Source organism: Pelobates fuscus, chromosome 1 (genome assembly GCF_036172605.1).
Source record: "Pelobates fuscus isolate aPelFus1 chromosome 1, aPelFus1.pri, whole genome shotgun sequence".
In the NCBI taxonomy this organism is placed as follows: Eukaryota; Metazoa; Chordata; class Amphibia; order Anura; family Pelobatidae; genus Pelobates; species Pelobates fuscus.
In genome coordinates, this window is record NC_086317.1 from 489,195,280 (window position 1) to 489,222,366 (window position 27,087).

Here is a 27,087-nt window from a genome sequence, read left to right on the forward strand (position 1 = left end):
GCGTTCCAGTGGTATATGGGACTTCCGCATGGCCGATAAGAATGAGGACACTTCCGGGTTGGTGGAACGCATATGCGTTCCACTGACGTTTTCCGGAACTCCATATATGGAGAGTGGAAACGGACTCTCAAAACACAGCTGATCGGAATCAGCTGATAGAGGAAATTGGACCGAAAAACCGGCGGGAAGTCCTATAAAAAGAAGATGGTGTCCACAGAAAGTTTAAAGCATCTCATCACTCCTGAGGAAGTCTGGAAGACAGACGAAACGCGTGGAGTGAGCTGTTTATTTGTTACTGTATTTTATTTATTTTATTTTATTGTGTACCTGTTTTCTCCTGCTGGATATTTCTTTGAGGGTTACCATACTCCACAGCGATGGGACAAACAGATTTGTACTGATGGGCCTTTTTATACCTTTTACATTGTAAGTGCAAACATTAAAAGCTAATTTATACTTTAATACAGTGCTATACTATGCCAATTTTTTATCTTTTTCATGATACACTCATCATTCTAACTGTGAGAAAGTCATGAAGATCTACTTATCTGATGTGCCTGAAAACCACTTCAATCTTGTGAGTGAAACATATTAACAAGGGGCAATTTATGTTTTGACGTTAATCCCCTATGAGCGCATTTTCTTTTGTTTTATAGGTTTAGGTATATCCTATTTTTTTTTTTTTAAAGTTTATTGAATATAAATGAATACAGATATACGGAAAATTAATAATCCATTAATATAACATAACGTAGGTTTCCTGATTACAGCTAATCTCTCAGAATATGTCACCTTCAAAGTCGGTCACTAAGTGTCTGTCCAGCATTGGTCATCATGTATATATATATAGTATAATATTTTTAATTACGACTGGTAATGTATCGGTTAATTCATTTTAGTTTTAGTTTGTTAGAAGTCAGTATGACGTAGCATAGCCTTGAAGATGTTCATGCATTCTTGTTATTGTATTAAGCTAATACAAATTGGCGTGAGTTAGAACTACGCAGCATGTTATGCACTGAAAGTAGGGGAGAGGTTATTAATTAAAGAAACATGGTACAGTTTAAGAATTACAATTTAGCAATGTATATTATCGTACAATTGCCCATCACAGTACTACAATAGTGTGCCCATAGACATAGAATTGGGATACGTTTACACCATTGGACTCTTGTTGTGCCTTGAGAATTGGGCTGTTTGATATACAACTGATTGAAAACTGAGAGAAGGACAGCAATAAAATTTAGTGATAATTTACTCAAATGGAACATCAAATGTATCAGTAATCAAAACCTAGTCAACAAAAACCTAGTCAACAAACGAGACATTTCAGTATGTCATGTGTAGCGGAGAGCTGGTCTCTCACAGACTATCTCTGCTGGTATTCCAAGAGAGGCTCAGGAACAAGTAGTAAAACCCAAGAGAATAATATCCACGGTTAGTAAAGTAATCCAAAAAGTATCCCATCATGTTTCCCAATGACTGGACGACACAGCATCAGGAGCAGAACTAAATTTTATTCCACGCAACCTTCTTTTAAGCATTTCTCCCATGTAAGGGAGACACAGTAATTATTACAGTAACCAATCCTTTACTTGTTACCTCCCATACATCTCCTCCCTCCAGTATGACACATAATCCACTTATACAGTATATGGTTTTACCCGGTTTTCAGATGTACCCCAAATATATTATCTACAACGTTACATTTTATATCCCCTGGTAGCCCTGATCTGGGCAAGCAACATATTAAAAAAATCACCCCGATTGGATCAGGGGTTCGGGAGTTAGGTGGAAGTAGCAATTTGACCGTCCACACACAAGACAGTAGCCGTACTCAGTACTCAGTACTCGGGGATTGATGTGTATTGTAGTCGTTGCTGCTGGCCCAGTAGTAATGGGACTAAGCGCAGGACTTCTCTTTTTGTATTTGTATTTACTTTGTATCACACAGCCTGGTTACAATGCTGCTGCCCATCCCATGTGTTCCCTATTAAGGGTTAATAAGTATAGGGGTGTATATAAAAAATACCCCTCTCTGTCTCATTAGAGATATCTTTGCCAGAAGCTCAAGGAAGCAGGCTGAAGGGTCAGTGATAGGACCCGCTTAGGGGGGTCTGCCTTGACGATGGCAGGCGGGCATTCCCTCCAATGGCCATTGGAGCAACTAAATGACCTCCATTTGTCTAAATATACATAGGGATTAAGGAGAAAGCGCAGGTAACATTTTCTTTTCTTTGGTTTTTACTATATATTGGGGCTGATGTGTATTGTAGTCGTTGCTGCTGGCCCAGTAGTAATGGGACTAAGCGCAGGACTTCTCTTTTTGTATTAGTACTCGGGGATTGCCCGGGATACTGGGAATGTATCATAAATCACAGATACATCTTCTAATCTCCGTAATGTGACCCTATGAGATCTGTGAAATAAGAATGATTCGTTTTATTGCTTGGTTAAATGAGTAGTCGCATGTTAAGAAGTATAAAGAAAGTGGACGGCAGCCAGACACAATATAATGAGAAGATAAATGTTTCCATGTGTTTTGGCCTTGCGGTCAGTCTTTGTTCTGGACAAAAAAAGCACGCAAATCCCTGCCATCCGGGGCTGAGCTGGGGTTCGGAAGAATCCCATTGTTCGGGAGATTCATTTAAACGAATGATGGCCTTATTCGTGGTTCCATTCGGTAGTTCTGGAGCCCTGGAGATCTTAGCGGTGTTTGGGTAATCGAGTGACCGATTTGGGTTCCAGACACTCGACGACCAAACACCGCTGAGCGCTCGGAAGTAAGATGGCTGCCGCCACGTGTTCGCATGCCGAACGGCGGCCACCCAGCAAGCCCACACGGAGGGGTTACTCAATTGCCGATTAGCTGGTGGTTACAACAAATCAAGGGGCTAAACGAGATGCACACTTATCCCTAGGGTTGTCTGATTGTTCGGTATTTTCATTCGTATGATGAAATAAGTAATTTTACCGAACAATCAGGTGAATGCTGCATACAATATGAATACACATAGCAGGAAATTAACGAAAGCACATTTTAACACACAATTTTGGCAGACAGCCCAATGCAATCCGCTACATCATGTATTTAGAGTGTTCAGTACTCTGGAACCCAGGAGGTCATCAGGACCATCTTACCTGCACCCTTCGACATTGACACATCTATTGGTGTCACAACTGATACCCACTGTATCTCCCTTCATATATCTGAGATACAGTGTTACCCTGTCCACCCACAAGAGATCAGTCTCTCCATTTACGTCCAAACAGAGATTAATATCCATCAGTCAGTTATTTGTATATATCGTGACTGTAAGCTTGAGGACAGGGTCTTCACGCATCTTTTTTGTTGCATCGGCAGGTGTGATAACCTCCTAACATTTATTTCTTACTACCCAGATAGCTGTATATTTTATTTCTGAAAACACTTTAGTGCTTTAAACATTTACAAAACTATGAATATATAAATCGGCCACATAAAAACTATAAAACAACAGTTCCTTATTTATTAGTAATTACACACAAATGCTGATATTTTACAAAAACACAATATCTGCTAAAACAATGCATTTCAAGTAAAAGTTCCCTTTCCTGAATAATTTTCACCTGTACTTGCATCAAACTCACTGTCTGAGAGCCCTATATTTATTTATTTATAAAATATTTTACCAGGAAAGATACATTGAGATTTCTCTCGTTTTCAAGTATGTCCTGGGTCCACAAAACTTTGCATTGTTACAATTCTTCAATCATAAAACAAAGAGAAGATACTGACTTTGATAACGTAATCTTAAAAACATTAGTGAGCACTAATCTGCACTAATAATGTAACAGGACAAATCAAGTCTCCTGGACTCAAATGAAAATTTAGAAATATAAAGATTCGAACAGTAGACGCCATTATTAAAATCACTCCAATTCTAGATCTATAGAGCATTGATTCTCAATCCAGTCCTAACGGTACTCCAACTGCCAGGGTTATATTATCATGTCAATACATGGACAGTTACTGAACTGTCAATTGTTGGGAATTCAAAGACAATTTCACATTTTACGCAACATAGCCAAACTAAAAACAGACCTGACTTTTCCAAATCTGCTGTTTTGGACAAACGTTTGACATTTACTTTGAATTTCTCTTGAATTCCCTCCAATTTATGATGTAAATAATAACCCTGATGGACACAGAATTGGTAAATGCCTAAACCTTAGCCATTTATTAGAACGAAGCATTACATTTATCAGTAATCAAAGCCAACAGATATTCCAATATTTGATTAATTTGCAGTATTCAGTACTCGGGGATGGCCCGGGATACTGGGAATGTATCATAAATCACAGATACATCTTCTAATCTTCATAATGTGACCCTATGAGATCTGTGAAATACGAATGATTTGTTTTATTGCTTGGTTAAATGAGTAGTCACATGTTAAGAAGTATAAAGGAAGTAGACGGCAGCCAGACACAATACAATGAGAAGATAAATGTTTCTTGGGCTGGACATGATTCCTGTGGAGCCTGTAGGAAATAAAGAAATAACATAGTTAAAGGCTTTGTCTATGTAAGCGTTGACCATATATTTTTTATTTGTTGCCCTTCCTTTACAGTGGTTTCCAACCAAGGCGCTCGCCACTGACATAGGTATCAATAAAAAAGAATCACAGGCAAACATTTCAATTAAAACAAAGTTGCCCACCTTAGCATTGGAACTGCAGGCAGACATCTCCCATAAAAGGATGTTTGAAGCAGGTCTTTCCAATTTTGATCAATGGAGACTGATCTAATCTCTGTATCCCCTATCCAGGCGGATATCTCCAAAGAGCAGTTCCAACCATGACATAGGATGATTCGAACTGTGCTATAAATACCACAGCTGCTATCAGTTTATACACCTCAATTCACAGCTTAGTGATACGGGCTGTGTGGACCACACATGAACAATCTATGGCTCGGCTCTCCTTGGTAAGAGATCAGTCTTCCCTATCCTACCCATGGCACGTACATGCTGCATGCACAATAGGGATAGAATTGATGTAAGGCATCCCGACTGCCTGATTAACAGCAATGGCAGACTTTCTTATAGACTCAGCGACTTTTACACTGAACGAAGAGTGGGCCCAGGGTGATAGAGCACCATGAACTTCATAATGATTCAAGGTGTTTATGGCGCTTAGACTGACCCTTTAATACCTGGGTAAACTCAAGCTGCATTCACTGGAGATCTATGAAGGTATTTTCATGGTAATAAATCAGGGTTATTACCCCAGTGCTGGGAGATGTAGAAGCTTAGACAGGACTTTTAGGATGCAGAAAGCGTCAATGTCGTTCCACGTCAATATAAATGGGGGGGAAACGGGCATAAAATATTCCTCCGTGAATGATAATCAATGATGGGGTTATTAATGTTAGATCGAATGAGCCACAACGTCTGTATTTGTAGCCAAGATTAATTGACCCTCTTGGGTCATTTTACCCCACACCCCTTAGAATGCAAAATGATTTGAAATCCTTCAGCACCGTCTGTTCCTCTATGTCTAAATTGTATATTTGTAACTACTTGCTTGTTGGTCCTATTGTAAGAACAATAATAACTAAAATAGCAATAACATGTCTAATCTCTGTGTCTGAAGCTGTCCCGGTGGCCAGAGCATTGATGTCCGCAAAATATTCTGCGAATGTCGGCATCTACTGGCCTCTGAGAGACAGATATTTGTTCTCTGTAGTTTGATAGCATGTGGCATAAGATTATTATATGTGCGATAATGATAATACTCAGTATATAAAGTCAGACAATTCCGCTATTTAAACGGCTCACTCTGTAATCTGAAACGTTTTATAAAAGGAATTGTGAAGGGCCTCCCACATATAAATTAACAATAAAAATAAATAAATAATTAAAGGACCACTCAATGAAGTGGTCTAAGACCCAGGTCCATCTAGGGTTAACCCTGCAGCTGTAAACATAGCAGTTTCAGAGAAACTGCTATGTTTACATTAGGGTTAATCCAGCCTCTAGTGGCTCTCTCACTGAAAATCACAGTGAGAAGACACTGGACGTCCATAGGAAAGCATTAAGTAGAATGCTGCGCATGAGCATTCAGCGCTAACATCAAAAGAGGGAGGAGAGAAAAGTAAGTGTTTAACCCCTTCCTCCCCTTTAGCCCAGCGGGAGTGGGACCCTGAGAATGGGGGGGACCCAAAGACCATATAGAGCCAGGAAAACAAGTTTTATAACAAGTCATATATTTGTACATAGATATTGAAGGGACACTGTAGGCACCCAGACCACTTCAGCTAATTGAAGTGGTCTGGGTGCTGTGTCCCTTTTGCACTTAGTGCCAGAGCCACTGGGGGCGCTTCCGGAATCGTATCGGACGTTTGGTCCGTTATCTGACGATGGACGTCCTCACGCTCTGCACGGGGACCTCCAGCATCAGAGACCCCGCTCGTCGCGGAACGGAGGAGGGGGCGAAGCTTCAACCCAGTGCCGAGGGACGTCAGTGCTGGGATAAGTAAATAAAGGGTTTTTAACCCTTTATTTACAGAGTAGGAGGGGGCGCAAGGTAGGGGGGAGGCAGAGGGATCGGTAGTTCCAGGAATACAGCTTTGTATTCCTGGCACTACACTATCCCTTTAATTACTTCATTTGTGACTCGTATTTTATACCGATAGTGAAAATAACTTGCCTGAAGTATCCCTTTTGCGATCCAATGGCAATTTAGGAGTGCTGCGTTCCAATGACAATCCAGAAATGCAGGGATCCAATGACAATCTAGATTTGTCACCTGATAAAAAAAAAAACATGCATAAATATAACAATTGCACCTTGTATAGTAGCACTGAGTGCAACCACAAACTATTATATGGAAAAAGGCAGGTTGCGTAGAGTAGATAATATTGGTGCAAATATCACAATACAAAATGTAGGACTGTTTAGAATTTTATTACATTGTGATATTTGCACTATTATCTATTGGGCGCAACTTGTCCTTTTCTGCTTTTTTAATGTCAATATCTGGTTTGAGTTAAAGAGTTTGCGGCCCTGCTTTGAGTCAGCGCTGTGTTATCCCACTATTTTATCATATTTTATATAAATACTATAAAAAATTAAATATGCTTCAAACAGGATATTAGAGAGACAATGAGAATGATGGTGTATTAAGGAATTCTGGAGACACCATAATAAACCACGAGACTAGGTCTCCAGAACCCAAGAATGAATAGAAAATACTTTTCCGGTGGAAGTGATCCAATGCCAATGTAGATTCTTCACCTGATAAGAAATATATTTATTCAAACTGAATATTAATATTCAACCTCCTGTAGCATTACTGAGTTCCACAATTAAATATTTATATATAAATAACACAATGTTTTTTTTTTTTTAAAGGATAGACTAGAGGCCAAGTGGTAAAGAAAAGCCTCCAAAATCCTGAGATGACAATATGTTCCCCTAATACAATCTTCTTCATTATATATCCATACCTCCCAACATAGGAAGGAATGTAAACTTGGACCAGAGGAGGGGGGGGGGGGGGGTGGGGGGAAAAGAGGGAGGCACACCAGGTATTCATTACAACATGCAATTTATACAAACATACACATTTATAGTTCGGTCAATAACAATGAAATTCTCATTGGGATCGTTCTGAGTCTAGAACATTGTAACATGATCTCCTTACCTCTCACGTAAGCACAGTTGTAATTGCTGCATTTTTTCCCAGTGCTATTTAGACTAAACATAGACCCCTTATTCTCCAAGTAGAAAACTTCATACCCTGGGACCACCACCGTGTTTTCTAGAGGGTACTGTGAGAAGTTCTGGATGCGGACCCCAAAGCAGCTTGTAAGGGTGAAGCTCTCGTTGCTGTAGGAAGTTCCATCATCTAGGAATGGAGATAAAAACTGTCCAAATTTGACAATGTCTGACCCATTTGAAGGTTCAAACATCACCCCAAGTTCATCTTCATAAAAGAGATTTTGGCAGCTATGGCTATCGCCTGATAGAAGCTGAATAGCAACAGTCAGGTAATAGTGAAGACTTTTGAAATGAAAATCTTCCATATAATATTGATATGATTTCCCAGCCAATCTCAGTGCATCATTAAAGTGTTTTCTGATAAATCCGGAGTAGGCCACTAAGGCGATTCCATGATTATCCTCGAATCCCTGGGGAAGGCTGGACAATACTGTGGCTTTCTTTTTTGTATGCCAGATGGTTTCCGCTCCTTCCCATGCTCGCCTGAATATTTTATTTTTTTGTTTTTCTTTAGATAGAATGTCGTTAGAATTTAACTCTTGTTCCATATCTTCCCGGCACCCAATATACTGATCGTCGAATGCCACTTTTGCCAGGTCCAAAGTGCGATATTCCTAAAGAAGCAGAAAAATAACTGTACTGTATATATATACATAATAAATGGCCTCTGTTAAGTAAAGCATATCAAGGGACATGTTAAGCAACCATTACAGCTCAGGTTAGTGGTTATGGTGTCTGTAGTCTCTAGAAATCATCCTCACAAACTCTCTTGAATCATTGGGGAGCGTTTTGGTGAAAAAATTGGGCCCTCCTCTGCACCTAAATACCGCCCTATTCTCAGCCACATTGAAAATGCAGAATTTCCATTTCCACGTTATGAGTTTCAATTTAGTACAACATGGATGTCAGGGAAAGGCAGTGTAACATTTGTGTCCATCTTAAACATATTCTCCCAATGAATACACCTCAACAGAAGACGATGGCACAAAATTTTTTTAGGAACTTTTCCCACATCTGCAATCGTCCTGTGAACACTACTCCTATCGTGGTCATTAACCCTTCATTTTCATCCCTTGATTTGGGTTCTGTCATCTTGTTCTATCCCCCATTTTTGTGCAGAAAATGTCCCCCCCCTTTCTTTTTTATTAAATCCCTTGAGATACTTTTGGTCATGTCCCCCATGCCATCGCTGTCACCTCCTGCTATATATTATTACACAGACCTTCGATCATTTTTGTTGCAATTCCATGTGCATGTATGTCTTTTGGAGATAGGATGAATTAGAAATGGATGTCTAGACTACCAGTAACATTGAAAATGTTGCACACAGATTATGTAAAGATACCTGTGTCAGTTGACTTGATGCCATAGTTATGATTTGTTAGAATGCAGTCTGATTTTTTGAATTCCTATTGAATGTTGGAGGATTTGAATGAATTGTGTATACTGGGTCAGTTGTCTAACCTTACAGCACAGGAGGAGAGAACCTGAAACGTTGAGAATTTCCTGGCTATTTGAATACTAAGGTAAAAGTACTGATACGTTCACTGCCTTGCAGGTTAACAAGTGGTCTCTGCAAAGAAGGTCACTGTGTAAGGTCTATCTTCAAATCAAAGGAAGTGAACTCGTCCAACACAGCTTCCTTCCTGCCAGATAGAGATTTGTCTTCCAATTAAGGGTGTGTAGAATCAGCACTGACAATGATTTATAAAGGGGACTTTTTTTCTTATTTAATTTGTAATTAATTTTTAGTTGCAAGTACAATACAAAATATAACTACACAGAGAATCAATGATGATGTTTATGAAATATATTAAACAGAACATTACCAGCGTCCTATACTTGCAGCTCCACATTGGAAAAAGTAAACAGAAAAAAACAGAACAGAAATCATATAAAAAAAAAAGACAAAATAAACAAATTCAAGAAGAGTGTCGAGAAATGTCTGTCAAATGTGTGAACATGTAGCCATAGAACGAGTGAGTCTCTGTGCTCCCTATCACACTGAGTGAGATGTACATTTTTAATCTCAGAAAAGGAATAGTAATAGTTACAGACAATCGCCAATTTACTGCCCACTAAACCAGGAGGATGAAGATAGGACCAGCATGACACTTTCCTAATGATTACATGTGTTAGAGAGAATTTATTATGGTTTGTAAAGACCAGTCTACCAACATAAAATTAGGTGATAATTCCTTCTCCGATTTTAATTAATGAACATTTGGTTGGAGGTTTTAGGATCAATATTAAATTAGAACTTTTTTTAATTACATATTTATATTTTTAGTGGACAATGACATAACTTTCCAATTGTATGGGGTGTTGCAATTGCATTCAAGTTATTGTTAAAAAATGTTTCAATGACAAGGATCTTCCTTACAAATCTTTACAGAAGTTCATTCTAGGAACCTTATGTACTGAGTTAAAAGGATGAAGGAATATCAGTTATCCTTCTCAAAAATATCATCTAAATCTACATACTGTAAGCCTAATACATACCAAGAAGATATAAACAAACTGGGAGTGAGCAAGAGTTTACAAAGGGGAAGGGGACGAACCACCTGGCACCTCGGCAGGTTGCCTCCGCCAATCGCTGCTTCCTAGTAACTCTGAGTACTTCCAAGCACTCCACCAGACACCATCAGCACTGTAGACCCTTAGCCACCGCAGCTTGGCTGGGGTCTCGCTGTCCTCCACCCACCCTGGACACAAGTCCAGAGAGTATAGCTCCAGTATATACTCCAGAGAGTATAGCAGGATAGCTCTTACAAGAGCTAGTGATATAGCTGGTATAGCTGTTCCCTACAATCACGAGACGAGGGTGAAGATGAACTGGTTTAATGGGAGCAACATGCAGCCTTATATGCAACTCCTAATGCTAGGGATTTCCGGATACCATATATCAGGAGCATTTCTCTCTGGACTACAGAGACTACAGTAAAACATGCACATAATAGGAGCCCGTGGCGAGGTTCTGTTTGCCACAGGGATGGTTTACGGTTTCAGTTGCAAGCCACCCAACTTGTGCCAATGTCGGACACAAACCGCGTGGGCATTTCCTGCAGTGCCAGCACTCAGGTGACAGCTGCAGGAATCTGCTGTGGAAGGAAGTAGTGACTTTATTGCTTCATTTTTATATGGATTCACCAAGCCGTCTCCAGAAATCTAATTTGTTGGTCTCAATTTAATATTTTTAGATATGTTTTCCTTATTTAATATTTTTAAATATCCTTTCCTAGTTATTTAACATTTTTGTATAATATTTTAGAATGATTGAAAAAATTGAATTAAAAAAATATATTTTTGTATTTTTATATTTTAATGTCATTAAATGATATTTAATTGAGTCAGTTGACAAGCCTTCTCCCATTCACTCCCTTTGTAAATCTTTGGGAGAGGTTTGTCTCCCTTTTCACTTTGCAAGGAGGCAGAAGGCTATTAAATAATGTTGAAGATTGGTACATTAGAGAAACACAATGGAGTGTGGGCAAATTCACAAAGCAAAACTTTTTCAGTCCATGAGCCGGTTGGACAATGCATCATGCTGAGGAATAGAAGATGTGTATTGCGTGACTTGAGAATGTACCAACAAATGCAGTAGCGTTGGTGACTGTCTGGGAAGAAAATCCCCAAATGCTTTAATAGTCAGGAATTGTCTACCTGTGGGATATCATCAGTACTATCCAAAATATATGATGTGTTTATACTTACCCAGTACCCCTGTGAAGAATAACCATCCCTTCATTCGGTACTTTCCCTCCCTGCTACTTTATTCGTGTATTTATTACCTTTATTAATAGTCCCTTCATTTCTTGCACTGTTCCCCATGTGTTTTATATGTTGGTTTGGCTGGATAGACTACCAGACAAACTGTGGAGTTACTGGGTGGCCACCATTTCATGTATCAGGCACATGGTGAGAACAATGGATGAAGGACACGGTGAGAACAATGGATGGAGGCCATTTTAACTTTCAGACACTGTTTTTACTTTCTACACGGTGCCATCTCGCCAAGAATTTGGTGCACTGACATCGTGCAGTAGTTTTAAACTACAGAACAGGGGACACATTTAAGAGTAATTATTTTTTTTATAGCCTGTATGTGTTCTGCGGAATCTGCATTAAACCGTATCTTCCAAACTACCGAACGGATTCTCAAGAAATGTGGATATGTTACTCCCATCACCATCAGCTACCCAGGGATTTATATAATTTTATGTTATGCAGAAAGTATTTTTCTAAAAATGTTAAAAATTTTAATATTTCTGGCCAGCAAATAATTGAGTTTATTATGTTGCTGAAACTCAATTATCTAGCCTGGCCCAGAGGAGGAGTCTGCTATTGTATAAATTGAATGCCTGTTGCTTCCAGTAAATCAGTCTTGTTCCAGCATTAAGCTTTGGCTCATGTGTGGATTATTTGGCGATACCAGCGATATTTATTCCTGTGGATTATTGGGATTATTCTACTATTGGGAAAAAAGGGAATACTGGACGGTGATGCAGATTACTACCGTCACAATTGGTTGGCAGCGGCGGGAATTTCTTCTTTTTTCCCTCAACCAAGAATCCAAGCAGACAGTGGATGGAGAGCTGGTACACCCTGCTTAAACGAAACACGTTAAAGGAACTGTTGGAGGTTTGTGGAAGGATTGCTAGCAACAAAACCAAGCGGGTCATTATTGCTGGGTTAATGGAGCTAGACCGGGAGAACTTGGTTGCAGCAACACCAACCATTCGGGAGACAGAGACACCGGCGATTCGGGAGAATGAATCGCCAGCCAACAGGGAGATGTGGGAGAGATTAGCATGGTTCGGTCCGAACCCAACGGCTGACATCGTGCTACAGGTAAAGAACATTCCAGCATTAAGCTTTGGCTCATGTGTGGATTATTTTGCGATACCAGCAATATTTATTCCTGTGGATTATTGGGATTATTCTACTATTGGGAAAAAAGGGAATACGGGACTGTGATGCAGATTACTACCGTCACAACCCCCTCTTGGACCCTATTTAACAAGACACATCCAATTTAATATTCTGGCACCGTTTGTAGAAGAATCTCAGTAGTGGCTGTGTCTCAGCTCGCTCGCGCAGTACAACTGATGACATGATAATTTATTTGCAGATTATAAACAGATTAGCTAAATCTTCACCATTTGAACTGGATATGTGACAAATACTGTCTGGGTTGGAGACAATGACAGCTAGACATGTATGGTGCAACTTCACTTTCCATTCAGCAGAATTGCAAGCGCTGTTATCTACAAATGTTTAGATTAATTTTATTGCAGTTTATCATAAATCACCCAGTCAATCCCACTAATCAGAAATGTTTTGGAATTGTCCTTTCATTTGACCACTAGAGGTCACCAAAGAGCACACGATCCAGTCCACAACCGATTTCACATACACAGCAAAATGCATAAAACATATATAATCTCTCCATATATAATGCTCCATGCCAGGTTTTAATTTATCATCAATCTGTTAATGGGCAGCGGCAGGTATTGCAGTACCATGTGATCAGTGTCCTGAGCGGACACATATATCCTTCACTCCAGTACTCTATGAACCCTTATCTATAATGCGAGGGTTAATAATATATACTGTGTGTAAGGTATGAATAAAAACTTCTCAACCTCCGATATCATCAGGCCGAGCAGCGGTTGGTCAGATAACAGTAGAATCTGTTCCAACATGGATGCTCGCCAGATAAAAAGTTATCTTTTAAAAAAAAATTAAAATACATTCTTTAAACAAATATTTCTAAGTTTCATTTAATGTAATCTACTTTTAGAAATGGAGAAGAGAAAATGTGATGACTGATGTCCTTTAAATGCATCTACTGTTTAACCAGAAAAAACTAAGCAGATATAAAATAAATGAAATATAGAATAAATTACTGCCAGTCTCATTGCTTGGTCAGTAAATAAATGAATCGGTAACCAGAACCAATAATTAGAAATAAAATGTATGGGTGCTTTGTAGGTCACGCCTGACAAATCGGCTAATGGGTAAACTGAAATTATCACTGAGAACCTCAAACCTGCTATTATAACCATTTCTATGGCATTAAAGGGATGGTGCATCAATTGCTGCACAAGGTGAACCCTGCAGCCCACTATGGTTTTATTGAACCCTAGTCCTATAGAAGGAGTGAAAACCACTCCATTGGAAACGTAGGCCTGAAGAAGGTACGAACCTCTGCTGTGACAGACGAGAGGAGGCAGAATAGGATTGGCCAGATCCTCGGGAGAAGTTCCATCCTGATTGGTCAGTCAATTAACAACCTGCAAAACAGAATCCCATTGGTTAGAAAGTCTTCATACGGGAAGCAAATCTTTAGTACTCCAAGAGTTAAAACATATTTCACCGTATTACAATCATTCCTGTTTAATTAGCTTTCTCGTATCCGACGTGAGGACAAAATATTAAATTTCATGATATTAATAGGAATACCCCACCGCCATTCACATTAATCACTAAAAGCAGAGGGAAACGTATGCTGCTAATATGACACTTTAGATGCTTTATATTGCGCATTTTACAAAGGTTTTATCTTTTTTATTAAACACATGCAGAGTTTTTCACTAAAGTGTAATTCCTCTGAAATTCTAAGTGAATTTTACATTTTAGGCTATAGGATCGGCTCTGGTTAAATTCTCTATCATGTTATCTGGTGTAGTGACATTTTTCAGGAATTCAGCATGAAATGTAAATTTAGGGTCAACATTTCTCCAAATCAGTTATAATTCTAGTTTCACTACTTTGGTCTAAAATATAAAATACACTTTGAATTCACATTAAATTCTGGACGATGCTCACGTTAGTGAATAACCCTGCAAGTAAACATCTCGTATTAGGACTGAGAATGGAAGTGGGCCCATGAGATAGATGCAGAAGCCTTAGTGCGAACATTGAGTTGGTGACAGTGATTGGCTGAGAGCGTCAGATGATGCTATAAGCCTATCAGCAATCGCCCATAGCGAACAAATATTCAACCAATTCTACTCGAGATGGGCAGCTGATACTCTCTGACAATTAGCCAATCAATATAACAGAACTCAAATTGAATCTAACTATCCAATCAACAACTCATCTATATATTGAACATAGAAAACCCTTAATAACGCTACCCAGATTACATTTCTTCACTAATCTATATTTACACCCTTCTCCTGTCCTGTGTTCACACCCGTAATGCTAATGTCACCCACAGGATTTCAAACAAACAGCTGTATTGTCCCCCATCAAACTTCCCCCAATTCATTAGTCCGTGTAGGAATCCCTTAAAACTGATCTCTTCGGCTACCTCACTTATGGTCTCCCTGGCCAAATTGTATTCCTTAAATTTGTCTGCCCCCTTTCTAACATATGTCCAGGATTTAGGATTTTTTGCATAAACTTTTCAAAATGATTTCATATTTTAAATAAATGTTTTAAATATTTTTTTTTGTCCTAAATATTAAAATTTATATCATATATAATAAATATATAAACATATAAAAAAATATGAAAATACTAATTGTAAATATTTTTTAGAAGATTTTTATCATTTTAATAGTTCATGAAAAATATGAAATCATTTGAAAAATCTTATCCACTTCACTTATCCACATTTCCTTTTTTTTTTTTTTTTTTTGAAAATAGAAACATTTTCAGGACAGCTGAAGTTCAGCCAAATTTCTGAACCAATATTTCAATTCAGGAACCGAATCAGAAGAACCAAACTAGGTTCTAAAATGGACCAATCAGTGTGCTGCAAAGTATATAATAATATAATATCATGTATATATTTCACAGTACACTGTGGGGAGCGTTTTCCTGCCATTTGGTTCACAGAGCAAGTGAGAAAAGGTAACGAATAAATGGAAAACAGTCGGAGCAGGAAATAATATATATATTGTATATGTATTCTATGTTTATTATATATGCTATACATGTAGTATATAATATCTACATATACATTGTATTTACTGCTCCTCTATTGGTCACTTTCCACTTGATCTGTGAATAAAGTCATCATTTAGAGACTGTCCCCTAACCATCGGTCATCTTTAATTCTCATCATCTCTTTTTTTGATGTGACGGGTGGGATTCAGAAACGCAAACTGAACCGATAGTCCCAAAATCATTAGTAACGTCCTGATAAATTTACCCTAATTTGGACATTTGTTGAATACTGTCCAAACAAGTGGTTTATTTTTTTTAACCATTCAGCAGGTCCATATAATAACTAACATTAATATTTATTTACATTTTATTTTAACTCTGTGACTTATTACACTTTTATCTGATGTCACAATCGTTTGTTTCTCTGTATATTTTGAACGACATACAAGCAATGCGTAGGTCAAATTATACTCTTAGCTCAGTTTTCTCTATATTACTGAGAAAAATTTTTCACCATCACACAATGCATTGTGGGTTCTCATATTCCAATAGTCTTCAGATATCATACAAATTAAATAAATTATTGTATGTAGTATTTTTATTTACAAACTTAAATTAATCTTAGTCTGACAATGTTTAGCTAGTCAACAATGTTACAGAAATATTTCTAGCAAATTTTCCTTTACCTCCAAATGGTGTTAGGAATCTCGAGACCAGAGCAGAACCTGTCAATAAAATAAATACACGACATGAATTAACCAATCAAAATAATATATTCACCTATAGAGTCTATAATACAAAAATGTAATACATAAATGTGCGTAACGTGTAGATATATCCAAAACTTTCATTGCCTTCCTATGATTTACCTTCAGAAAGAGTGTCCGGCAATCCTTGCGTGTCTGTAAGGGAATTAGGAATGGTCCGTTGTTAGATGCAAAGTCAAAGTCTTATATTGTAAAAAATGAAACAAACAAAAAGTCTCCACCCTAATCCCCTAACGCTATGAATTGAGTCATTACAGGAACATTTATTTAGAACAGAAGTGCTGAGCCCAAATTATAGATACCAGCAGAGTTTCAACATGTTAACCACATCCTTTCCACGCGTGATTGACTTCTAGAGACTGAGTGCCCCGTGTCGGTGGAGAAGGGTTTCCAAGGCAGTAAATAAAGATCTGTAGGTGTAAGAGAGCATCGGATTCATATCTCATATAGAATAGTGTATAGACTGCCTGGGAATAGCTGGTCACTTCTCACATGATCTGTGAATGAAATCAACATTTAGTGACTGTCCCCTTTCCAATTAGTCAACTTTTTTTTGGTTACACAGAATTCTGACTCACAAATCATAATGAACGTACTCGTCCATTGTGTCTGTGACGGTGCACCTCCCTTTGATCGTCTTGGGTTCCCTTTCTCCCAGTAGTTAGTGAATAATCCTTCCAGGCAGAATGTAGACACTGGCATAGCATAACCCTCCACACATGAGCCAAGGCTTAATGCTGGGAAGAGACTCAGCTTCAATGGCACACAAGCATCAGTTTTATACAGTTTACAAACTCCTCCTCTGAGCCTGGGAGATAATTGGACAGAAAAATACAGTATTTTTAAAACACCCCAAAAGTATCCCCAAAATACAATGAAACCCCACAAAAGTTGCTGGATAGCTGGGATATGGGTGAACAATATATCCGAAAATCACCCAGATCCGTTTGGTAGTTTGTCTGTACCATCGCAGAGAAGTTTGCCGGTCTGCCACGAGGAGTATGCCGAACACAGTACCAGAAGAAATGTGGCAAGAGCCGGTCTCTGTTCGTGTGGTTTTTGCACGAACACTATAAGAGTTAGACGAACGCTGGTTCATGGATAATGTTCCCCTTCTTCGGTAGTTTATAATTACCGAACGAAATAGTATGCGAATGAGCCATGCGTGGAAGTAGGCTGATGTTCAGGAAAGTGCCTGGATGAAATCAGTTCCAGGCACTCGACGACCAAGTCCCGCTGAGAGTGTTTGTGCGTTAAGATGGCCGCCATCCATTGTTCTCACCACGTGCGTTCATATGCACAAAAAGGCGGCCACCCAGTACATCGTTCAACGGAATCCCTCTGATGTGGTTTACGAATGATACATAGTGTCAGTAGTTTAATTGGTGTTCCAAGGGGGGTCTCCATTTGGTTACCGAACGAATAAGCGAACAAAGTGGAGAAAACGAACCAAATGTCCTAAATAAGTCAATAGTGAGAGTGCACTTCACAGTGTCAATTCAAACAATCACTGAATCGGCCCAAATTCAGACAAATCACAATTTGCAACGAAGCAAATCTCCAAGTCTACTGCCAGTACTCCAATGTTTGTAAAAGCAAGACAAATGTCCAGTGATCATTACACAGTGATGGCCAGCGTTTAGATGTTCTGAGCATCTTAGGAAATGTAGTCAAAAACAATATTCCATTGTCACAAATGCTGAACATTATTCTAAAGCCGTGATCGATACCATTGGGTAGCACCAATGAAACTGTTATTCTTTACGTTGCCCTAGTCTCATTGCTTTTGGATATCACTGCATCTTTTGGAGGTTCACTTTGACTTTTTGTTGTTGTTTTTTTGTTCTGGAGTTTTTTTTCAGCCTATGTGAAGGTTGTCTTTGGTTTTTCATTGTGAAGCACTTATTAGAAGGAAACATTGCTGAATGTTACTTTGTAAACTCTACCTGATATTAAGAGACTTGCTGAAATTTTATGGTCATTGAGTTATGCCAATCACTATCAATGGGAGTGGAGGGCTCCTAGTGGGCACGCAATTAAGAAGTTGTCTCATTGGAGGGGAGTGCAAATTACAACTGAGTAGATACTTTGTGTGGCAGGAGGAAGGGGCCTCTTTATACCTTATTTGGGGGCCCTTCTACCCTGCCAGTCTCTCTCTGCCTTCTCCTCTGCAGGTTTGAAGAATAGATCATCCTCGGCATCTATGGAATAGAATAAGCTTGTTTTGTTATGCGTGAGGTTTGCGTGAAGAGGCGTGTCTGTATGCGTGTGTGTAGTCTCCCAATTTTAGTTCCGGCTCAGTTAACTCCTTTGGGGTAGGAAAATGTTTATTGGAGTGTCTGAATGAAGATTTAAAATGTTGATTTATATTTATGTTGGATGTACTGTTTAGTATTTTGCAGTAATTTAGAAATGATGCTGCCCCCCCTTTTTTTTCTTCTCTTTTTTGCATGTGGTTATAGGCCCTTTAAATAGACAAAACAGATGTTGTGTATATATTATATGCTGATGGCTTGCTTTTTGGTTAGAATTGGTTCTCTTTTTTTTTATTTTTTTTTTCAAGAGTTTTGATTCTGCTAAATGAGGATTGTATCATGATTGGTAACCTATTATAATACTTTTTTTTTTATTAATGATGACCTTGTAGCCCCAAGGAGCCAAAGCACAGCTTAGCGGAGGAGGGCCTTGACAGGGGAGAGGAGGCGGGCTTAGGAGGAGCCGGCTAGGACTGGGGGATTGTGGGAGAGAAGGGGCTGGTCTACTTAAGTAGGCAGCCATTTTAGGTAAAGCACATTTAATTTCTTACCTGGCCGAGTTTGTGTGCACCCTGGTGCTCACTGCTTTGCTGGGTAGGGTTTTCTCTTTTGTCTCCTCTGCAGGGCCATGGAGGATGTGGAGAGACTGCTGGCTGGAGTCTGGGCGGCGGCGCTGCGGCAGGATGCGGGCTGGGTGCGGGCCCAGCTGGACCTGCTATTGAAGGCGGCGGCGGGAAGAGATGGCGGCGGAGGAAGGCCTGCGCGAACCAGGAGACCCCCACGGCATCTCAGTCCTGGAACCGGTCCGGAGGATGGAGTTCCCGGCGGGCCGGGCCTCGGCGAGGTGCTTCCCGGCGGGTGGTGCCCGAAGACACTGGCGGTGCACCCCCCGGAGCGGAGGGGGTGGCGCCTGGTGCTGGGAGACAGGCGGCGGACGAACGGCCCTCCCCAGGGCCAGGACGGACTGGGGCGCGGCCCGGGAGGGTGGCCCCTCTACTGGAGGCTGGAAGGGACGGGGCCCAGGGCAGGATGGCCCGGAGCAGGCCCCAGGCGAGCAGGACACGGCAAGCAAGTGCTTGGGGCCCTCCAGAGGCCCCTCTTGATGTGTTAAATACAGGGAGTATACAGCTGGGGGACAGTGCCCGGGCGGTGAGGGGGGGGAAGGGGCAGGTTTCCCCTAGGAGGCAAGTGGCAAGTGAGGAGGGGCTGCATGGGGGGGCCGGTTAGCCGTGGACGGAGGGGGGAGGTTGGGGGGCAGGCTGCAGCTTCACGGGGGGCCTGTAGTTGGGAGGCCAGAGAGGGGGGTGCTAGGGGAGTAAGTGGGGAGTCAGCAGGCAGGCAGGCCCAGGGGTTCTGTGAGGATCTCTAAGGTGAGGGGGGGGAACGTAGGGGCAGTTTTTCTGGGCTAAGTGGGGGTGAGGATAGCGGGGCCCGCAGTAGCTCGGAGGCTGAGAGGGGAGGGCTTGGCCAGGTCAGGTCTAGGGATGGGTCTAGCAATAGCCCCTCCCCGGTTAGGGGCACTAGAATAGATAGGCATCCTGGGAGGCGGCAACGCCATAGGTCCTCATCCGGTGGTTCAGCGGGGGGTAGGTTGGGTTCCCCCAGGCACGGTCGATGGGGGCAGGCTTCGAGGAGAGCCGGTAGGAGTTGTAGCCCGCGGGGCCTCAGGAGGGCAACGGCGGAGCGGCAGGCAGCGGGAGGCCTTGGTGGATAGCAGGCGCTCCCTGGGTCGGGAAGAGGGGGTGGGCGGGGAACAGTACACCGTGCCCAGGACTTCTTCTCCTCATTCCAGGTCTCGGAGCCGCTCCTCATCTGTGTTCGTGAGGCACCGGGTTGGCTCCCCGGTTGTCGGGACTTCAGTGGACGTTGCTCTTCCTGGAAGCACAGCGGTTCCCATCGCAGCCCCTGGCGCTTCTGGATCAAGGGGCTTGGCCGGTGAGTCCAGCACATCACTACATTCCAGCGCGCTAGTACAAACACTACAATCACTACTCCACTCACTGGGGGCAGGGGGGGGGTGCTGGGGACAGCGTAGGGCAGGTGTGGGAACAGGGAGCGGCAACTGGAGGACCCGGTGGGGGGGCGTCGGCGGTGTCGGCAGGCAACGAGGAAGCGGGGGCCGGGCACGGCGCAGCGGATGCAGGGAGCGAGCGGGTAGAACTCACCGGGGGGTGTCAGACGCGGCAAGGCAGCACGCGTACATATCGTTTGCTGGCCCACTCGGGGTCCACCTCAAGCAGGAGGTGAAGGAAAAAATCTGGAAAGGGGAGTTTTGCGAGATCTTCTCCCTCCTTCCCTTGGAGGACTTTATTGACCTCAAGGAGGAGGATAAAAAAGATGAGAAGAAAGAGGAAGAGGAGAAGCGGAAGCGGTATCGCAAGATACCAAAATCCTTTGGGAACTGGTTGAGGGCGTTTTGCGTCTTGGCCAGCGTGATAGGGGAGAAGTCGCCGGGCGTGTGCTCTTCCCTGTTCTGCTACTTGGACGGGATTTGGGAGGCATACCGCACCTATGGCGGGCTGGCATGGTGGCGGTATGACGAGCAGTTCCGGCAGCGACTGGTGGCTAATCCGGTTATGAGGTGGCACCAGATGGACCTGCCTCTCTGGATGAAGCTGATGATGGCGCAAAAGGCGCAACCCTTTCAGCATGCGGCTGGCCGCCTCGCAAATGGGACTATGCTGGCTTTTCAATGAAGGCCAATGCAAATGGGGCGATTCCTGACGATTCCTGAATCCTGACGATTCAAGCACGAATGCTCCGGCTGTGGGGGGGGCACACGGGTTGCAGCGCTGTTTCAAGAAGGGTAAGTCGGGAGGGGCAGGAGCTGCGTCCGCAGTCGGAGGCGGGGGGATCTCCGCTGCCCCGGGGACTCACCCCAGTGAAACTAGACCTGATGGAGCCTTGGCTAAGCCGCTACGGTAATAGGGCGGACCCCGAGCTTCTCCGGGTGGGGTTCAGGCAGGGTTTCTTCATCCTGTTCCAGGGCAGGGAGGGCACGGGGTGTCCGCATAATCTGAAATCGGTGGCGGACTAGGCTGAACCCCCTACTCACTAGATTGATACATCCGGACCAGGTGGGCTTCGTACCCGGACGGCAACTCTTCGAGAATACCAGGCGGAACGTCGACCTTATCTGGAGGCAAACAACTAGAAAAATCCCAACGCTGTTATTGTCCCTCGACGCGGAGAAGGCCTTCGATAGGGTTAAGTGGCCCTATCTCTTTGAGGTCCTTCGCCATTTTGGCTTACCGGATACTTTCATTACCATGATCAAGGCAATGTATACGGACGTTAAAGCACGGGTTCGGATTTCAGGGGCGTCACTGACGCCCTTTCACCTAGGGAATGGTACCAGGCAGGGATGCCCCTTGTCCCCCTTGCTGTTTGTCCTCTCCCTGGAGCCCCTTTTGCAGGAGATACGTAGTAACCCAGGTGTCCATGGGGTTTTGATCAGGGGTCAGCGGTACGTAGTGTCGGGTTTTGCCGACGATATATTGCTGACCCTAACAGATCCGATTGGCTCTATGGGGACACTGGCGGAAATATTGGATACCTACGGTGGGCTCGCCGGGTACAAGGTGAACATGCCTAAATCGAGCGCACTCCCTCTCTGCATGACTGAAACAGATATAACAACTATCGGGGATACCTACCGGATTAGGATAGCGAGGGACCAGATCAAGTACCTGGGGGTAAGGTTGACAGCGGATCCAACACATCTATATACACAAAATTTCTCACCTTTGCTACGTGCCCTGATCACCGATATGGAGAAATGGATAGACAAACCAATTTCTTGGATTGGTAGAATCCATTCGGTGAAAATGAACGTGCTGCCCAGAATCTTGTTTCTGTTCCAGGCCCTCCCGGTTAAGCTGACTAAATCTGACCTAGGCGGGCTCCAGCAGGCGATAGGTAAATTTATTTGGCAAAATAAGAGGCCAAGAGTCTCCCGAAACATTCTATATAGGGCTAAAACAAGGGGGGGCCTGGGACTCCCGAATCTATACTTTTACTACTTGGCGGCGCAGCTGTCACAAGTAGTTCTATGGCATTCCCCTCCGGAGGAAAGGCGGTGGGTAGACTTGGAATCGTCTCTCATGGGTCCCGACTTACCTCAATTTCTGATGTGGGTCCCTAAGGAAAACCGACCCTCGACCTGCATCGAATGTCCGGCTATTGTGAATTCCCTGAGAATTTGGGATGCTACCTCGACTAAATACGGTTTATCACCCGGGCTTTCACCCTTAGCCCCCTTTTTGAGAAACACGGCCTTCACTCCTGGACTGGAGGCTAGAGACTTCGGGGGCATTGAAAGTACAGGGATACAGCGTCTTTGCCATCTGTACAAAGGTGGCTCCCTAGTAACGTTTGAAGAATTGAAAGATAGGGCCACACTGCGCCCTGCCGACTTTTTTTGCTACCTCCAGATTCGGGACTTTGCCCAAACCCCTTCGATTAAGATCAGTGCCCAGAAATCGCTCACATTCTTCGAAACTATATGTCTCAAAGAACGGTCCCCTGGGGGCCTAATCTCCTTATTATACACTCACTTAAGTTCGAGTACGAAAGAATGGGGGGACCTCACTTACATATCTCAATGGGAAGCTGATTTGGGTGAGGAACTGGAAGGCATTGATTGGCAGGAGATTTGGGAAGCTGCAGCCACTTCCTCTATATGTGTCTCCATGCAGGAACAAGCATACAAAACTATCTTCCGGTGGTACACCACACCGGTAAAGTTATACAAGATGCGTAAATTGCCCACGGACTTATGCTGGAGAGGGTGTGGTTTGCAAGGGACGTACCTACATATGTGGTGGGATTGTCCCAAGGCACAAAAATTTTGGAGCTTAGTGGCCGGGCTTCTGAAAGATATCTTTGACAAAGCAGTTAAATTAGACCCCTGGGTGTTCCTTCTGGCCAGATCTTTGGACGACTGGTCCAGGGCGGAACAGGCGTTATTGCATAAAGTGAACCTAGCGGCCAGGAGGGCACTCGCCCAAGCTTGGCTACATAGCGAGGCTCCCTCGCTTGAAGCTGTCATACAGAAAATCAAAGATGCTTTCCTCATGGATAAGCTAACGGCGCGGGTCAGATGCACCCTCAAAAAGTTTAGGATAGGATAAGTTTAGGAAAGGCTAGGATATCTCCCCCGAGCCCTCGTCTCGAGGGCTGAACACTCGACCCCGCTCCACGCCCACGAGACAACGCCCTGTGAGGGTCCTCCCCTGCCTTAAACTTCAAACCCTTGAGGTGGCCCCGACCTCTGTCCAGTGCTTTGGGCTTCTAGATCTATACCACCTCCTATAGCTATATAGCGCTTAACCCACGGAAAATATTCATAGTTATCGACGGCTAGCAGTATATTTCACTCCCCCCTCCCTACATCTTTTCCTCCCCTTCCCTTCCCCCCCCCCCCCTATGGAAGTTCCTCCTTTCTTTTTCATCTATCTCTCTCTTCTCTCTCTACGATCGTCTCCATTTTCACCACATATCATCTTTTACTCTGTTCCCTCTATAGCAAAACTCTCACGACCTATGCATAGGGAACCGATGCAGCACTGTAGATGCGGTTGGTCAGTTAGACCATACTGATGTTGCAGGGTTGGCTAGTCCACCCTCGCGGGGGCTTCGAATGTTTTGCTGGGGATAGACGGTCTATTTGATATTTAACACATGCCCTACATCTTACTGATTACGAGTGCTACGCTAGATCGAACGGTGTATGGGGATTGATCGTTTTCTATATTTCTTAAAAATTAAAAACCCAAGGCGCTGCACCATGACTATTTATATCCCGTTGGAATATGGCGAACAGACAACCGTTAATGGAGACTCCGTCAGGATTATCCGCTCAGTGATTTATTTACTCTCTTCATGTACCAGTAACTGTATTTGATGCTTTCCTATGCGATGTTATAACCATCAGTCACTGCTGTTTACTGTTGTCTTTTTCGAATTCATGTGGTGCTTTGCCTTGTTATAAATAAAGAATTAAAAAAAAAAAAAAAAATCGGTGGCGGACTTTCCAGAAGTGGTACGAGACAAGCTGGGCAAGGAGGTTCTGTTGGGTAGGATGGCGGGGCCGTTCCGGGCACCACCACTGGAGGGTTTCCGGGTTTCCCCTCTCGGGGTGGTCCCAAAAAAGGAACATGGGAAGTTTAGGCTCATACACCACCTGTCATACCCTAAGGGCGGGTCGGTGAACGATGGCATTGATAGGGAGCTGTGCTCGGTCTCTTATGCATCATTCGAACCAGGTGGTCGAGCTGGTAAAGAAGGCCGGGCGTGGAGCTCTTATGACGAAGGTTGACATCGAATCGGCTTTTCGGCTGCTCCCTGTCCACCCGGCGTGTCACCACCTGCTAGGGTGTTATTTCGAAGGGAGCTATTACGTGGACTTGTGCCTCCCTATGGGATGTTCCATTTCTTGCTCCTACTTCGAAAAGTTTAGTTCTTTTCTTGAATGGGTGGTCCGGGTTGAGGCGGTAGACAGAGCGGTGGTGCACTACTTGGATGATTTCTTCTGTGTGGGGCCAGCCAACTCCCCGGCCTGCCTGCACCTACTGCGGACCATTGAATAGGTGGCGGGCCAATTTGGGATACCATTGGCGGCGGAGAAGATGGAGGGCCCTCCAGGTGCCTCAGCTTCTTGGGGTTGGAGATAGATTCTGCTCTCGGGGAATGCCGACTGCCGCTGTCCAAATTGGAGGGACTGCAGGCTACAGTGGGTGCGGTGCGGCAGGCGCGCAAGGTGACACTTCAGCGCCTGCAATCGCTGATAGGGATGCTCAACTTTGCCTGCCGGGTAATTCCGATGGGTAGGGTGTTTAGCCACAGCCTGTCTGCGGCTACTGCAGGAGTGCGGTCCCCGCACCATTTCATACGGGTATCCTCGTCCATGCGGGCCGATCTGGTAGTATGGGACACCTTCTTGCGGGATTTTAACGGGACGGTGTTCTTCCGGAGGGACGGCGTGTCTGCGGCTGAGTTGGAGCTGTTCACTGATGCGTCTGGTAGCGTGGGGTTTGGGGCCTACTTCGGTGGGAAATGGTGCGCGGAAAAGTGGCCAGTGGCGTGGGGGCAGAGCCCCCTCATGCGTAACTTGGCTTTCCTGGAATTGTTCCCGTTGGTGGTAGCATTGGCTCTGTGGGGGGATAGCTTGCGGGACCGGAAGGTGGTCTTTTTCTCGGACAACATGTCCGTGGTGCATGCAGTTAACAACCTGTCGGCGGCGTCAAGGCCAGTGGTGACGTTATTGCGGCGATTTGTCTTGCTGTGCATGTCCCTTAACGTGGTCTTTCGCGCGCGCCATGTACCGGGGTACTTGAACGAGGTGGCTGACGCTCTGTCTCGTTTTCAGTGGTCCAGGTTTCGGATGGTGGCACCAGAGGCGCTGGACGTGGGCCAGGAGTGCCCGAACGAGATGTGGCAGTTAGGAGCATCCTGCTTGGGGGACTTCTGAAGGCGTCGCTCGCACCGGCCACCTGGGCCGCCTACAATAAGGTCTGGGATGCATGGGAGGGGTTGGGGGGGCGAGCAACGGGGGAGCCACCGCTGGATGCCTTCCTGTGGTTTACCTTCCACTTGCTGGCGGGCGGTGCGTCTCCGGCTGTAGTGGACAGGACCATGGCGGCTATGGCGTTTTGGTTTAAGCTCCGCGGGGGGAAGACCTTACGAAGGCTTTTGTTATCAGGCAGGCTCTAAAGGGTTATCGAAAGGGCATTAGGGTGCCAGATACAAGGCGCCCGGTGTCGGTACGGGTGCTGGGGGGCCTGGTCCAAGCCTTGCCTCAAACCTGCTTTGATGGGTTCGAGGTGTCTTTGTTCAGGGCGGCATTCCTTTTGGCCTTTTTCGGGGCCTTTAGGATTGGCGAGTTGGTTAGCACCACGAAATTGGCGCCAGGGGGCATACAGGCTTCTGGGGTTCGCACGCTCAGTGGGAAGTTGGTGGTACACTTGGCCAGGTCCAAGACGGACGTCCGGGGGGCAGGCCGGGACGTGACCCTGGGCCCCCTTCCGGGTTCGGCCTTGTGTCCGGTGGCTGCGGTAGCGCACTATTTGGAGTGGAGGCCGGCAGTGGACGGGTCGCTCCTGGTGCATGCGGACGGCTCGTCACTCTCCCGCTTCCAATTCACCAAAGTTTTCCGGTTGGGCTTGGGACGGTTGGGGTTGAGTGCGAGAACCTACGGCACCCACTCATTTCGCATTGGGGCGGCCACAGAGGCTACGCGCCTTGGGCTTGGGGACGACCTGGTCAAGAGGATCGGGAGATGGGAGTCTGTCCGGTTTCGCTCATACATTCGCTTGGGTTTATTGGATTGCTAGCCAGGGCCAGTGGGGGACTCCGGTGGGCATGGGGGGTAATTATACTCTGTCTTTAGAGAAAAAGTCGT

The 27,087-nt window shown here is 43.9% G+C and overlaps 1 protein-coding gene across 1 annotated transcript; it reads right to left on the minus strand.

Moving 5' to 3' along the window:
* Positions 1-3,441: 3,441 nt before the first annotated feature.
* LOC134586115 (ecto-ADP-ribosyltransferase 5-like) lies at positions 3,442-26,604 on the minus strand. Its single transcript, XM_063441628.1, has 6 exons — positions 26,491-26,604; positions 26,273-26,395; positions 16,534-16,566; positions 7,689-8,379; positions 6,693-6,791; positions 3,442-4,524 (listed from the first exon to the last, which is right to left on the minus strand). The coding sequence occupies exons 1-6, from the start codon at positions 26,602-26,604 to the stop codon at positions 4,436-4,438; spliced, it is 1,149 nt and encodes a 382-aa protein (XP_063297698.1). The 3' UTR covers positions 3,442-4,435.
* Positions 26,605-27,087: the final 483 nt, after the last annotated feature.

What these genes read in the sequence shown, in the direction of transcription:
- LOC134586115 (XM_063441628.1), bottom strand. Translation starts at nt 26,604, where the DNA reads ATGCCCCCTGGCGCCAATTTCGTGGTGCTAACCAACTCGCCAATCCTA. An exon ending in CGCCCGCCAGCAAGTGGAAG is followed by an intron (nt 16,567 to 26,272) that starts GTAAACCACAGG and finishes ATTCCCTTACAG; the next exon opens with ACACGCAAGGATTGCCGGAC. An exon ending in TCGCAAAAGGGATACTTCAG is followed by an intron (nt 4,525 to 6,692) that starts GCAAGTTATTTT and finishes TATTTCCTACAG; the next exon opens with GCTCCACAGGAATCATGTCC.